This window comes from Palaemon carinicauda, chromosome 11 (genome assembly GCF_036898095.1).
Source record: "Palaemon carinicauda isolate YSFRI2023 chromosome 11, ASM3689809v2, whole genome shotgun sequence".
Classification (NCBI taxonomy): domain Eukaryota; kingdom Metazoa; phylum Arthropoda; class Malacostraca; order Decapoda; family Palaemonidae; genus Palaemon; species Palaemon carinicauda.
Window position 1 is genome coordinate 56,394,959 of NC_090735.1, and position 15,184 is coordinate 56,410,142.

General features: G+C 39.0%; 1 protein-coding gene across 2 annotated transcripts in view; it reads left to right on the forward strand.

Moving 5' to 3' along the window:
- CSN5 (COP9 signalosome subunit 5) overlaps nucleotides 1–14,854 on the forward strand; it is an 81,811-nt gene extending 66,957 nt beyond the window's left edge. For both annotated transcript variants that reach the window (XM_068383031.1, XM_068383032.1), the window contains exons 4-7: nucleotides 3,254–3,403; nucleotides 12,598–12,792; nucleotides 13,172–13,369; nucleotides 14,230–14,854. In XM_068383031.1, the coding sequence (XP_068239132.1) occupies nucleotides 3,254–3,403; nucleotides 12,598–12,792; nucleotides 13,172–13,369; nucleotides 14,230–14,508 (822 nt within the window). In that variant the 3' untranslated portion in view covers nucleotides 14,509–14,854. The remainder of the gene's footprint in view (nucleotides 1–3,253; nucleotides 3,404–12,597; nucleotides 12,793–13,171; nucleotides 13,370–14,229) is intronic.
- Nucleotides 14,855–15,184: the final 330 nt, after the last annotated feature.

A 15,184-nucleotide genomic window follows, 5' to 3' on the forward strand; every position in this document is an offset into this window, starting at 1 on the left:
TCGGCCAACCACACTGAATTGGTGGCAGTTGGAGGGAGAACAGGCTGTTCCCCTTTGTTGCAAGAACGTGCAATTAGTTACACTTCTCGACATCATCTCGAGGTGTGTTTATTGTTATGCACTTCCCCCCCACCGCTGGACAATCCGCGGATGATGGGTGGCAGACGAGAGCTTCTGCAAAGAGGCCTGTCTTCTCGTCTTCCCTCTGAACCTGATGCTCACTATAATGCATCAAAAGAGAGAGAGAGAGAGGGGGGGGGGGTGCATATGCCATACCATTCCATCCTCATCTGTTGTTCCGATTCAGAAAGGTACCAGCATTCACCTCTCTTAGAGAACCATCTAGCAGTACAAAGCCTCAGATGGACAGATGACGACTAGTTGCCCCAATCTGCTCGCGTCATTCCTGGTATAGGAATGTGCTTGCAAAACCACCCAGATAGTGGACTCCTAGTGTCTTGGAATCATCTTGTATCCAACAAAGTCTTAACTTTGTTGGGTCCCCGACTGTGGTTATGCTTGCGGCGGCCCTGATCTTCAGGCTCCCACTCGACCGTTCCCCAGGCCCTCAAACAAGATGTATTCAAAGATCGATGGGGCGGCCTAGAGGTGTACCTTGTTTCCCCCCCCCCCATTCGGTCTGGTGAAAAAGTCCTCAGCCAAGTCAGGATAAGCAGGATCTTATCAACGACTCCAATAGCTTCGCTATGGCATCCCGCAGAATGGTTCCCAGACCTTCTGCAGCCCCTGACGGAGCTCCAATAGCTTCACTATGGCAACCCGCAGAATGGTTCCCAGTCCTTCTGCAGCCCCTGACGGAGCTCCAATAGCTTCACTATGGCAACCCGCAGAATGGTTCTCGGACCTTCTACAGCTCCTGACGGAGTTCCGAGGGATATTCCTCCACGGCACGATCTTCCAAGCAGCCACATGCTAACGCTTTTCTAAGCTGTAGCTTTGCTTCGACTTCTCACCTGGGACGATCCTACACCACCCCTCTCAGAGAGGCCTTTCGCAACAGGTTACGGAAAAGATGTCTAGGCACCTCAGACACTTTTCTGCGTTGGTCTTTCAGGCGAAATGTTCGGCCCTTTGTGACTGATGTCGTGGAAGGGGATTCTCTCTCATCGGTGCCTTTACTTATGCAAGTTTGAGATAACTTGTCCCCCGTCGGATATCAACCTCCTCCTGGGAACGCGGTTCTGGTTCTTCAGCCTCTGAAGACCCCTCCCTACGAACCTTAGGCCTGGCAGCAGATCGCTTCCTTACACGGAAGACGCCCTTTCTACTCGCTTGGGCTTTTGACCAAGAGAGTTACTGTGTTGTATGATCCATCCACTGATGTCTCCTACCCTAGGAGATGGGGAGAAGTAATCCTGAGTGGATTGCCAAGACTCAAATCTGAGTGTGCTCTACCCTAGGTGTAGCCCATTTCGAATGAAGAGTCTTCGTTCGGTAACCGGAAACACATCAACTGGGGTTTTACCCAGTGAGGAGTCTGTAGGGTTACCTTAAAAGAAAGATACCAGCTCTCACCTGTGTGTCAGCACTGTTGACCAGCACGGGGAAGGTCAAGAGGAGGACCTCAATGTTTTCCTTCCCCTATGGGATCGGAAGTTAATTGAAGTTACTATTAATCTATACTCTCCATCCTAAGACCCAGAGCTCGTAACGTCACTGGCGTTGCTACGTCCCTGGCGTTTAAGAAACTTCTCTGTGGTGGAGATACTTTAAGTGGGCATGTGGAAGCGTCAATCGACCTTCACGACCCACTACCTGCAAAGACGTAACCCACAAGAACATGGAGACCTTTTCCATTGGTGCTGTGGTGGTCGCACAACAAATGGTCTAAACACATCAGGCTCCTTGATGGACAAGTAGCTGAGGGTTGAGGGCTACCCGGATTAGTCTGGGGTGAATGAGTAAGAATGCCTGGGTCCTTCTTCCTTTTACCTTCTCCCCTCTGGGGAAAACAGCTCCGCAAGCCTCAGCATAGCTGACCTCACCTCACTGCAAGATAAAACCTATTTCCCTTGTGTCTTTTGAGTATCCATCCATATACCAAAGGCACTTCCCCCAATTTTGGGGGGTAGCCGACATCAACAAAGAAACAAAACAAAAAGGGGACCTCTACTCTCTACGTTCTTTTAAGTATAGAAGAATATTTTGTTACGTCCCCAATACCTTTCAGAGGGAGGGTATTGGGTAAGTCTTTAAGAACATTAGGTTCTGCACTCGAGTTCCTATGTTAAAGACAAGCTACACTGTTAGTTCCACTCACACACAAGCTTCTGCAGGCTGCTATCAGTGCATTACCTCATATCAGCACTTGATTTTAGCGGGGGTAGGGTCCCTTCTACTTTCTATCACAGATCGAAATAGAGAGGACCCCGGGTCATGACCAAGGCCAGTTAGTGAGGACTTCCTCCCTCCTAAGAGTAAGTCACCCTATTATAGATAGCGAAGGTTTTTATATGTGTCGGAACAAATAATAAATTTGGAAATAATTTTTATTTTTCCTAACATACAAACCTGGAGCTATTTATACAAATTGCCCCGCCACCCAATCCCCCGAGAAGTCCTGCCATAAAGCAAAGTGATTACTCAGCCGAGAGGTGTGAGTGAGCCGGGTAGCCAGTCTACCCTACCCCCCACCCGCTAGCTAGCGGATGGGGTAGTTATCCCTCACTAAAATTATCATGGCTCGTCTCTCAGCTGCACCGAAAGTAATACCCTATTATAAATAGTTCCAGGTTTGTATGTTAGGAAAAATACAAATTATTTCCAAATTTGTTATTTTTATATCGGTAATTATGCTTTTAAGAATAATTCTGGATTTTTTGTAGTAGTCAATACATTTGAAAGCAATATTGAACAAAGCAGCTATGGTCCACCTATTACAGAACCTTGATATACACTGTAATTATTTTCTTGTCTTATGAAAATGTAGATCTTTCCATTTTCAATAGAAAATATATACAATAATGTAATTATATTAATTCTATATAAAGTATTACAACTGTACATAACGTAGCAACATTGTATCATTGGGAATACATAGTAAAATTTAGCATAAGGTATTGCACAGGAAAATTATATTTGTCTTCAGCTATTTCTGTAAACTGTCAGTGTTGCAAATCAGGAAGGCTCTTAATAGAGATTTTAGAACTAACTTTACTACATTACATTGTTCACATCTGAAAGAATGTACTTAGGTAAGGAAGTTTTTTACTGTATTTTCTTTTTCCTAAAGGTGATGGGCTTGATGCTTGGTAAGGTTGATGGGTCCATGATGATCGTTATGGATTGTTTTGCTCTACCTGTCGAAGGTACTGAAACGCGTGTTAATGCCCAGGCTCAAGCTTATGAATACATGACAGCCTATGTAGAAGCTGCTAAGCAGGTGAGTTTCTTTTCCTTTTAACAGTTTCGTCAAAGTAATTTTTGTAATTAATATATATTTGCTGTTAAGTAAAGTCAGGGAGGATTAAAAAAGCTAATGTTTCAGTCAATAATGAGACTTCTTCATTTAAAGTAATAATTTCACATGATTTCTCTATGTAGCTGTTGGGACATTGATCTTTGCTTTATATTGAGGCAGTTGCTTTTATGTTGAGCAGGTTGAAATAAATTTTTGGAGTTTGTGCTATTTATTTAACTTATACTGTACAGTATATGCTTTCAAGCATAAGTTCATTGACAGGCCAAAGAAGAATGAGAGTTTGATCTAGATTTCATAATAATTCGCCAGAGTAGTACACCCCTATATTTCCAGATATCCTAAAGTATATAGAAGCCAACTATGTTGTCTGCAAAAGGTGTACAGCTTAAAATTTCATTTGTGGTACAAAGTAAAGTCGTTCTCTGCTCGATGAATCTGGAATCTAAGGAAACTATACTTGTTCTCCACTGTGAAATGGTTAAAGACCTTGTAGAGTTTTATTCTATTCCACTGAAGCCCTTCTGTCTAAGACCTTGTCTGAATTCCTCCTCTTATTCTGGAAAGAGGAACAATGCAAATCATTGGAATACTTTCATTTGTGGACTGCCCTGATTGAAATTAGTGACCCAGTAGGATCCTTAGCAGCTTATCTACCTCTAGAGGATAAGGCATTGGGCAATCAAACTTTAGATAGTATCAGGTTCTTTACTGTAATCATGTGGATAGTCCAAGCAAAGCTATGCACTCATTCTTCAGTGTTGTTGTTGAAGAAAGAATAATTCTGTTTAAAATTTAGGAAATCTGCATCCAAAAAGCAAAAAGGGTCAATTATTTTGTAGTCTTCTTCTAGTCCCCTTTTGGTCTCAACCAAGGTTAAGATGATTAAAGTTCATGTATTCAGCAAAGGACAGCTAGACATGTTTCAACTTGTGAAGGCAGTGACTCGTAAGCGTGTACTGTAAAACCAGGCCTAGATTCAGCCTTAGTCCCTCTCAACTTTCCAGAAAATGATGGATTTTCAGGAAATCTTCGGCTTCTCCCAAGTCCCTCCAATAAAACTTTTGGCCCCCAGATTCCAGCAGGGAGTCTCTCTTTTCCCTCTCATTGGAGAAGCTATAGGAGCAGAACCTTGGGTCCTATAAATTCTCAGGAAAAGTAATTGGATTCCTCTTGTGAAATTGTCCTCCTTTAGTAGATTCTTCAGTATCCTTCTGTGTATATCAACAATCCGTTAAGATTCAAGATTCTCCAAGAGGAAGGAGAGAGGCTTATTATGAATGTAATAGAGGAGGTAAACGTTCCAAGTTTTGATTTCTACAACCACTTTTTGGTGTACCCAAGTCTCCTAGACTTTTCCAGCCTTATCAAATTTGTATTTCAGATAAAGTTCTCTATGGGAACAAAGGCCTCTGTCTTGGATGTGATCCAAATGAATTATTGGATGTGCTCAATAGATCTCTTGATGTTGACTTCCACATCTCTATTACTAAGGTCCATAAATTTGAGTGAAACCCAGTTCCATGCCTTATACATGGCCTAATACCCACTCCATAAGTGTTGAGAGTGACCTCTCCAGTTACCAAGTGGCTACATCTTCTAAAGATTTGAATCCTGTTTTAGCTAGATGACTGGTTAATCTTGTCAAATTCCTTGACAGGAATCTTGAGGGCCAAAGAAATTTTGTCAAAACTTTAGTGCAACATAGATATCGTTGTAAATAAGAGGAACCCTAATAGTCCATGAGCCAGACCAAATTTGACTACCAAATTAGTGAACAGATCCAATAATTATTTTTGGTTAGCTTGATGTCTGAAGTATCCAAAATTAGGGCTTGGACATTTCAGTTTGGTAGCTCTGTGCCCCAGTGGCGGCCATCTTTAAAAATGGCCCCCGATTTCGAGCTCTATGGTAGGCGTTTTAAAATCTGTCCATAACTCAACTAATTTCCATGAAATTACTCTTATTTTAGTCAGAATTAAATTCTACAGATACTCATGTATAATTTATGTAACTTTATTGCTATATTCCATTGTAAAAGGTACGTTTTTATGCCAAATTAAGCGTTTTTTTGACAATTTTTTTCCCACTCGTCAGAGGAAGTTTGCATCAGCTTAGGGAATTGGCACCACATGATGAAGTTTGTTTTTGAAATACCTAGAAGGATTTATACAGCACCAATAAACAATAGAAACTGATTAAGTTACCACTCACGTGACTCAGGGATGCACGTGAGGCAACACCTATCGCACTGTGTATCCTGAAATCTGCATTTTTAAAAGAAGTACTTTGGAGACAAGCAAATGCACCGACTACTTAATATGTCACCTGAACACAATGAGCCACAATTTATATTGAAATTAAACAGTCAAAATGTCCTTAAACATTTGTAATCTTGTAACTGCCGATGTTTCCTATGGGGATTCTACTCATCATCAGAGTCACTTTCATCCATGTCTGGAACTATTTCCAACTCATCATCTTTCACCTTGTCACATTCGTGCAATTTACAGGCTGGTGTGCAGGGTAATCCATTGTCAATGCATGCACAATTGCCAGATTTACATGATCTAACATATTTGCATGACATCAGTGAAAGCACTATATCAGGTGCTGGTGCTCCAGCTATCCATTTAATGCAAATTTGCTCATTCTCATCAACTTTCTATCCATGTCCGTGTGTAGGATCTGGGATTGTTGGTGAGTTTTCAAGGCTTTGTCTACATATGGCTGCTTGATAATTGGCCCTTTTAGTGTGCTGTTGAAGAGCATCCTTACAAGGAGGCAATTGTCCTGAAGACACATCATTTCTGGAGCTGAATATTTCATATCTCAGATCATTTACAGATGTGCTCTTTGCACTGCACGAATACATGCTGCAGGCAAATTTTTATCAAGTTAAAAACAGTTAATCTACAACACTATTCTCTCCCTAGAAGAGAGAATGCTTCCTTAAATCTATCATTTGAACGAATCAAGTTAACTGCTTTGGTCTTCTCCTGGCCAGAAAAAGCACTTACAGAATCACAGCCAGTCCAAGCAGGCACACCCAACAAAGCAGTGCACACATCCCTGCCAATGATAGTTGCCATTCTGGAGATATCAATTATTCTGATTTTGTTCTTCTTTCCTCGTCTCAGGAATAAGTGTCCACCTATCTTAGCTTCGAGAGCTAAAAGCATCACAAACACGTCAGTATCTTCCGAAAGATCCAGCACATGGTTGTGTGTGCCTGCTGCATGCTTTGCATGGAGTGCAAGTCTCGTATCCACTTCTTCATGAGAGGATGTCAGCTCTGGAACCTCCCTGGTGCTATCCTTTGTAGTTTCAAAACACTATTCTGTAACAGTTACGAATAACGTAATTTCACCAAGGGGTTGTCTCACCTCCTCCTCCTTCCAGCTTTCTGCCAGAAACCTGGTCAGTCTGTTCTTGCTCTCTGTATTCGCAAGAAGGCGTTTCCAATTCTTAATCTGGTGTCCCAACTTCATATCATGGAAAAGCAGACTGTCTTTGGCCCCTCGACTAACCCTTTCAGCATTCTTAATGGAATGTTCAGTGTACACATCGAATACCACATCAACTCGTTGGCTTTTGAAGCTATGATTCAGAATGCTTTTAAGGATCTGCTCAGAAAGTTCTCCAAATGTAGAATTTTCTCCATGAATTTTCTGAACTATTCCCATAGCATCATTGATTGCTGCCCTTGGACCACTTGGTAAGTTAATAAAAGCAACTTGCTTTTCAAGATGTGAGCTTAAGTTTGCTTTTGCAGTTTTCTTAAGAGTTCCATCAGCATTAACCAAAGCCCAAGGTTTGGGACCTAGAGGGTAACATAAGACCTCTTTCATGTCCAGTTTCCTACTTTGCGCTATAAGTAGCATGTGACCAAACACACGATTGTCCACCTTCAGTATTATTTCCTTGTCTGTTCCTTTAATCACGGTTCCTTTCTTCAGACCGTGCATCGTTTATCCTTCTTGTTAAAAAATGGTACTGGTACTCTCTCTGGTGCACAAGATGAAACTGCTGGTTGAACAATGATGCCATTCACACAATATGAAGTTCCTGTACCACTCGGGGTTTCTTCCAGTGAGTGAATATTATCATATGCAAGTACTGTAGGGATTAAGGGATATGTACCTAGAGGGATAAGTGGTGCCCCTTGATCCACATTGCTCAGCTTCTCGATGCAAAGTGCTGTATCAATCTCCTCTAGCCGAGTGTAAGAGCAACCATGACCAAGTCGATTTAAAATGTGAATGAGTTCAACATTACCAGATAGAGTCTTGATTACCCAAGGTAGCAGGACATGTTTTGGCGTGATGACCTGGCTATTGGTTACAGTATACAGAATGTCCTGACCTAAAGACCATGCCAGTCTGTTGATTCGATCAGAGGGCAAAGCCTGTTGGCCTCCAATGAGGATCTGCAAAAGGTGAGTGAGGCATGCCAGTAGATCAATGTATTTCTCTGTCAGTTCATCTGGTTTTGGAGGCCAAGTCTGCTCCTTCATCTCATTTCTCACCTGGTCACGTAATATGATAGCTGTTTGAATAATCATCAGTTCACATTTTTGCCCTCAACTCAGCTCTGCCAAGTCACATTTCAAGTCTAGATAGTCACAAGCAATAGTGTCTGTAGTAAGTGTATGGGGACGAACGTAAACCCTTCGCTTATGTGTAAAAAAAGGCAAGCTCTTGCTAAATTCTGTCTTGAGATTGTGGCTGAAATGATTCTTTGTTGAATTGCGGACTTCTACACACTTTTCTCTTAAGAGAGACCCTAGTTTTGAAGTAAGCTCTGTAAGCGGAATGATGAGTGGTTTTAAAAACTGATCACTGTGGATGTACTTGTACAAGTTAACCATGGTAGCATAAACTTAACTTTTGTAGGTTTTTTCAGTTTGTTCTTTCACGTACGCTTTATAGCAAGAGGCATGGTAATGGGCCTCAGCTGCCACTATATCCCTTAAAGTAACTGACAAAATCCTTACATCTGATTTAAGAGTTGCAGCATCGCGAATTCGTACATCAGTACGCAAATCCACAGCCTGAAATAATTTTTCACGAGTTTTTAAACCTTTTGTGTATTTTGATTTCTTTTCACAAAATATACAAATCTTTTCATATACACGTGGTGTGTCGAATATCCTCTTGCGTTTCAACTGTCTTGATTCTTCGCCTTTTTGTTCGTTTGTGTCAGGGTAAGTTTCAAGCTTTGCAAGCGCTTTTTTATGTGTGAAGTCTGATCTGCAGCCACTATGGTACAGAATATTAGGCAATTCAGTCATATCATGACTGGCAAGTTTCATTATTGGTTCAAACTGTCGAATTTTTGCTGCTTCATAGTGTTTTCCAAGAGGAAGCAATTGTCAATTGAACAAGTTCCTCAGGCATAGCTAGCTTTCCGCATATAATGCAAGGAACCTTCTCAGATTTTAGTATTTTTCTTTTTTGGTTCAGTCATTGTGGTACTGTCTCATTGACTGAAGAGAATTTCCTGTAACAAAATGAGGAGATTGGTGGCACTGCAAGGCGTAATTGTGGGCCCTACAAACTTCACTCTCTGAAGCCCTAACATGTGCATGTTTCAAGGAAATGCATACATCTTTTAGTGTCTGATACACACACTGGACACTACCATACTTACTTGATGATTTTACAATGGACCTTCCTTCTGATTTTCCATTGTTTTACGACCAAAAATGCACTGAAAGTTAATGATGTAGTGACACCTATCAGTGACATGTAGTACTAGTTCACAGGTGTATGAGGGATAAAAATGTCAGGCTTACCTTGTCATGTTAGTGAGGTATAAAACTGCTATAAAACTGTTTTCCCTGAATACATGTAGATAGCCTAACAACAAACAATATATTATAGGACAAGACAAGACAACGTTTCATTTAAGATGCCCAAGATATTTATTTTCAGTGAAATTCTGAAAATGTGAGGGTGTGGATATCAGGGTGGAATACCTCCTCCCTCACGAAAGAAACTCTTTATAATATAGTCAGTGGTAAATTCTAATTTCTCTAGATATTTCAAGCAAGAAAATATCATCATTTGGTGGCAATTTCCTAACCTGAGGCAAACTTCCTGGGATGCGTGTGATAAACATTGTCAAAAAACACATTATTTGACATAAAAAGGTACATTTTGGAACAGAGCATAGCAAGGAAATTACGTGAATTATACATGAATATCTGGAGAATTTGATTCTGAGTAAAATCAGAGAAATTCCATGAAAATTGGTTGATATAGGGTGAATTTATGGCCAAATATCTGAATACAGACCATAGAGCTCGAAAACAGCGGCCATTTTTAAAGATGGCCGCCATTGGGGCACAAAGCTACCGAACTGAAATGTCCAAGCCCTGTTTTTGGATACTTCAGACATCAAGCTAACCAAAAATCATGATTGGATCTGTTCACTAATTTGGTAGTCAAATGCCAAATTTTGAGTTCTGGCTCATGGACTATAAAGGATTCCAATTTATTCAATAATTAATTTGGGCATAAGGATAGATTTTTCTTCCTCAGGCTTCTCCATGAAATTCAAGAAGTGCCAACTACTCCCTGCTAGCAAGGGGTTAAGCCTCCTGGGCAACATGCCTACCTTGAAGTGTGTACCCCTCTTGTCACTTTGGGATGAGGACTCATCAGTTCTATCTGACAATATGTTGGACCTGGTCTACTCTACTCAAGTTTACTCTCTTGACTAGGTCAGATTCTGATATGGCTGAACAACAAAAAACTTTGCTATTTGTACTCAAATAGGGTATCCAAGTACATGTAGGTCCAAGGTATGGGATGTGAAATTTCTGTTGAAGAGTTTCACTTTATAGGTGTGGTATAGGGAGAAATTATCTTTTCAAATCTACTTTCTTGAACTCTTATCTATTTTCAAAGCTCTGTTTCAAGCCAAGGATCTTGTCCAAGGATAGATTACGGACTAAGAAAGTTTGTGGGTGTGGACTGTCATAGAAAGACCATAAACAGATGCAATTAGAAAGACCATAAACAGATACAATTGGAAGGACATATCTGAGGCCTTTAAATGGTATTCCTTTTTGTGGATGACTTGACGCAATATGCAAGTCCCTGTGCCTTGTTTCATAGGAGTTACTACAGTGGGCAGAAGTGAGGAACATCTCTGTAATGTCTTGGCAGACCAACTAAACAAGAAATTGAATCCTCCTTACAGAATGGTCCCTTTACCTTCAGTTATGGAGTCTTGGGGGGAAGACTGAACATAGATATGATTACAAACACGTCCAGTCCTGGACCCTCTAGCCTGGGTGGTCCATGTATGTTGCAGGTTACCTTTTTTCTTTGCCAAGATAAGGAAGGCTAAACAAATTTATTGTGTTGACGAACTCCAGAATGACCCTTTATGGGCTCGAAGGGAGTTGGTCTTTGAGCTGTGGCTGCTACCAGTAGATCATCCTTGATGTCTTCCAATCAGCAGAGATCTGCATAAATCATTTCACTGCTCAAGACTATATTAAAGCATTCTTGTAGCAAAAAGGTTTTTGAGACCCTCTGTATACTTCTATTTCCTCTTAAGAAATATTCCACCAATACCCTTTTGCTGAGATCAGTGGTTAGCGTATTACTGTACTTTTGGTGTGAATCTTGATGGATTTCTTATATCAAAACCATTATATGATATCAAGTCCTTTAGATTTCTTTGTGATTCAAAAAAATACCTCTCTACTTTCAAGTAAGGATACAGGCCCTTGCTGGCCTTGCTTCTCAGGCTCTGTAGACTCAATAAGTCTATTGTCTTAGACATAAAAGATGCCATTTTATTTTTTGTTGAGGTTCCTTCTACTTGTTAAGACATTCTTGGAATTTAGTAGTTCTAAGATATTTATCTGGTCTTCCGTATGAGCCAATTAACTTCTTTATAGTTTAAGTCATTAACTTTTATAAACTCTTTCTCATAGTTCTTGCCACTGTAGAGTGAGTTAGCAAGAACAATCATTATCTTGTAAGGTTGGTTTCTTTGCTATGTGAAAGGAATCTTTCACATGTACCTCAATAAAGAGTCAAGAACTAACATATGGCTACAAGCCTTCCCAGACATGTCTGCATTCCCTCTGACTCCTTGTGGGTAAAGAGTTATATGCCATTACCTTTATTCCAGTCTGGGCATGGAAAGCCTGTCTTTCAATATCTTTAACCAATTGAGACTAAGTAAAAAAATTCTGTTTTTTTTTAGAAATAGCTCAAGCACTAGTCAAAAATCCTGTCCTTGTCAAAGAAATTAGTAATAGATGCTCACAGTACAGTATTTGAGGAAACGGTTCTACATTTGCTGTAGGTAAGAGCCCTTTATATAAACAGAATAGCCACAGCTCATAATTTTGACAATGTTTACAATTCTTTAGGTCCTTTAATTGCTGCAGTAGATATTTTAGCTTGCAACTAAGTTGGATCTACTTTTTCTATCATCTAACTCTTTTAAACATTTTAGTGTTTAGTTTTCCTGAATGTAGAGATACATTGTGTTGTACTACAGTAAAGGAGATGTACATACATACATATACCAAGGTACTTCCCCAATTTTGGGGGTTAGCCGACATCAAACAAATGAAACCAAAAAGGGGACTTCTGTCTACATTCCTCCCAGCCTGACAAGGGACTCAACCGTGTTCGGCTGGTACTGCTAGGGTGCCACAGCCCACCCTCCCCCTTTATCCACCTCAGATGAAGCTTCATAACGCTGAATCCCCTACTTCTGCTACTTCCGCGATCATCCAAGTCACCGAAGGAAGCAGCAGGGCCTACCGGAACTACGTCAAAATCGCTCTCTATTCATTCCTATTTCTAGCATGCTCTCTTGCCTTTCTCACATCTACCCTCCTATCACCCAGAGCTTCCTTCACTCCATCCATCCACCCAAACCTTGGCCTTCCTCTAGTACTTCTCCCATCAACTCTTGCATTCATCACCTTCTATAGAAGACAGCCATTTTCCATTCTCTCAACATGGCCAAACCACCTCAACACATTTGAATCAGAAACAAATTTCTTAGCTTTTTCCATATTAAGGAAGCTTAGTACTGCAGAAACTGTTAACGGTTGCTCAAATCCAATATTCTTACTAATACAGTGCCTGTGCTGCAAATGTATAATTTCTTTTTTTCAGGTTGGAAGACAAGAAAATGTAATTGGTTGGTACCACAGTCATCCTGGGTATGGCTGTTGGCTGTCAGGTATTGATGTTTCTACCCAAAACTTGAATCAGAATTACCAAGAGCCTTTCGTAGCCATCGTTATTGATCCCATTCGAACTATTAGTTCCGGAAAAGTAAACATTGGTGCCTTTAGGACTTATCCCAAGGTATGGTTTTTTTTGTTTTATATTTTATAAAATGATTATTTTGTAATGTAATCAATTTACCTCTTGCTATTTAGCTTAGAAATATTGGATCATCTTAATGTTTCGAAGATTAGATTACAGCTGAATATACTGCTACATAACTTTTTTTTTTTTATTATACCTTTATGATCTGTTTTAGTTTTGGGGATTTATATTCACTCTTATCTTATCATCTTTTTTATCTATTGTGGTTTTTTAATTTTGTTATTGTAATCTTTTTGATGGACATTATTTTGAGATTTATTTGTATTTCTTGTAAATGCTGTTCCTAATATTTTCCTTTTTACATCTTTCAATATTTCTTGTAGTAATATTCTTGTAATTTTGGTATATTTGACAGGGTTACAAGCCTCCCGATGAAGGACCCTCTGAATACCAGACCATCCCCCTCAACAAAATTGAAGATTTTGGTGTGCATTGCAAGCAGTATTACTCGCTGGATATCTCTTACTTTAAGTCTTCGCTTGATAAAAGACTTCTAGATTCCCTTTGGAATAAATATTGGGTGAACACTCTTAGTTCTTCATCTCTAATTACTGTAAGTATTTTTTATGAAAGTTTATGTTATGATAATAGTTATCAGAAACTTTTTTTCTGTTGAACAACTGTAAAGTATATGGAAATGCATTGAACATTAAATAATTTACTCTTGGGACATGTTTAATGTACTTGTTTTAATTATTGTATATTGTAGCGTGGTGAGTGTGTCTTCCTCTAAGTTTTCATTAATTTAGTATGGGGGTTTTAATTGATTTTGTTAAGGTACGCATTATAGATTTAAGATTTACTGGGTGTTTCATGGTTCATAATCATATAGCCATTTCTGTTCTTATAAGCTCATGTAAAGCTATTATAACATCTACAGGATTATACTCAATCTTAGTAATACATATCAAACATTTTGGTAAGAAGGGAAATTTGTCATCAATGTCAAAGTTGAGTCTAGGAGGAAGAAAACTTCATCTTGTGAGATTGCATTCTACTATCATGTAGCTAAAATCCTTACGATACATATTTGTTTTAGTCAAAAATAATTAAATGGATAGGAAAGTTTTACAAAGTCTAAAATAAACAAACAGCCTTTGAGATTTCAAGCACTGTACAGTACTGTTTAATTCAAGCTCTTTGAAACTACTGTATTTTTTGTTATATATGTGCTTTATAGAATATTTTGGTAACAAATGTATATCTTTACAAATTAAAAGTTTAAGATGAAGTTTATAAGCTAAAGCATTTTGTTTTGTTATTCTTTCCTGAAGTCCCTAAACTAATGTGACTTCCGTAATAATGGCAATAACACTTTTCTATAGTTTCAAAGGGTAGGACAAAATCGTTAATACCACACATTTTATATGATTACAGTATCCCCTTTAATTGCCCTTTCATCTCTTATTTTAGAATGCCGAGTACATGACACGACAGATATTGGATCTGAGCGATAAATTAGAAAATTCTGAAACTGCACTAGGTCGAGCAGGGCTGTTTGGACTGGATCCCCAGGAAAAGAAAACGGAAGATAAGTTGAGTCGAGTCACTAGAGATTCATGTAAAACAACCATTGAAGCTCTTCATGGCCTTATGGCACAGGTTATTAAGGATAGACTTTTCAATCAAATCCCTCAAGCATCAGTGCAGACTCAGGAGCCAGCTCAATCAACTTCACAGACTAAAGCATAGTACTCATTGGTGATGTTGCCTTATTGTGTTGCTTTCATTTGTGAAGAGTAATTTTGCTGCTTTTTTATTACATGTAAGTGACTTTCAAACTACGTACTTTGTTTGTGTAAACTGTGGTTTTGAAGTTCTCCTGAATTACACATTGATAATTAAGGCATTAAGAGTTTGATAGATTATGATGGAACAACCATTTTTTCTTGTATCTGTAGTAATGAATCAGGCACTACCTGCAAACTTTTTCGTGTAATTATTCCTTTTAAAATTATTGGAAGGATTTCTATACCATTGATTTACTGGTTTTACATTCAATAAGACAAGAGTCTGAAGAATAAATACGCCATTAACATTTTTGTTTTATTACATTCATTAGGATAAGTCTAAAAAATTAATTCACCATTAAGATGTAAAATTCCTTAAAGATACTACTTAAACCATTAAGAATATTTTTTTTCTTTATTCATTAACATGAAAATTACTACTTTTAATGATGAACTCAATTCAGTACGGTTATATTGTAAATTCCTATATTTAAAAATATTGTGTCCATTATTTCTTTTGGAGTGTTTTTCTCTGATATACTTAACGAAGCAAAAGGTCTGAAATCCAAACTAACTAATATTGCAAGGGAATTGTGTTTTGTAAATAACTCATAGGAGTACTATTTACATTGAGGGAC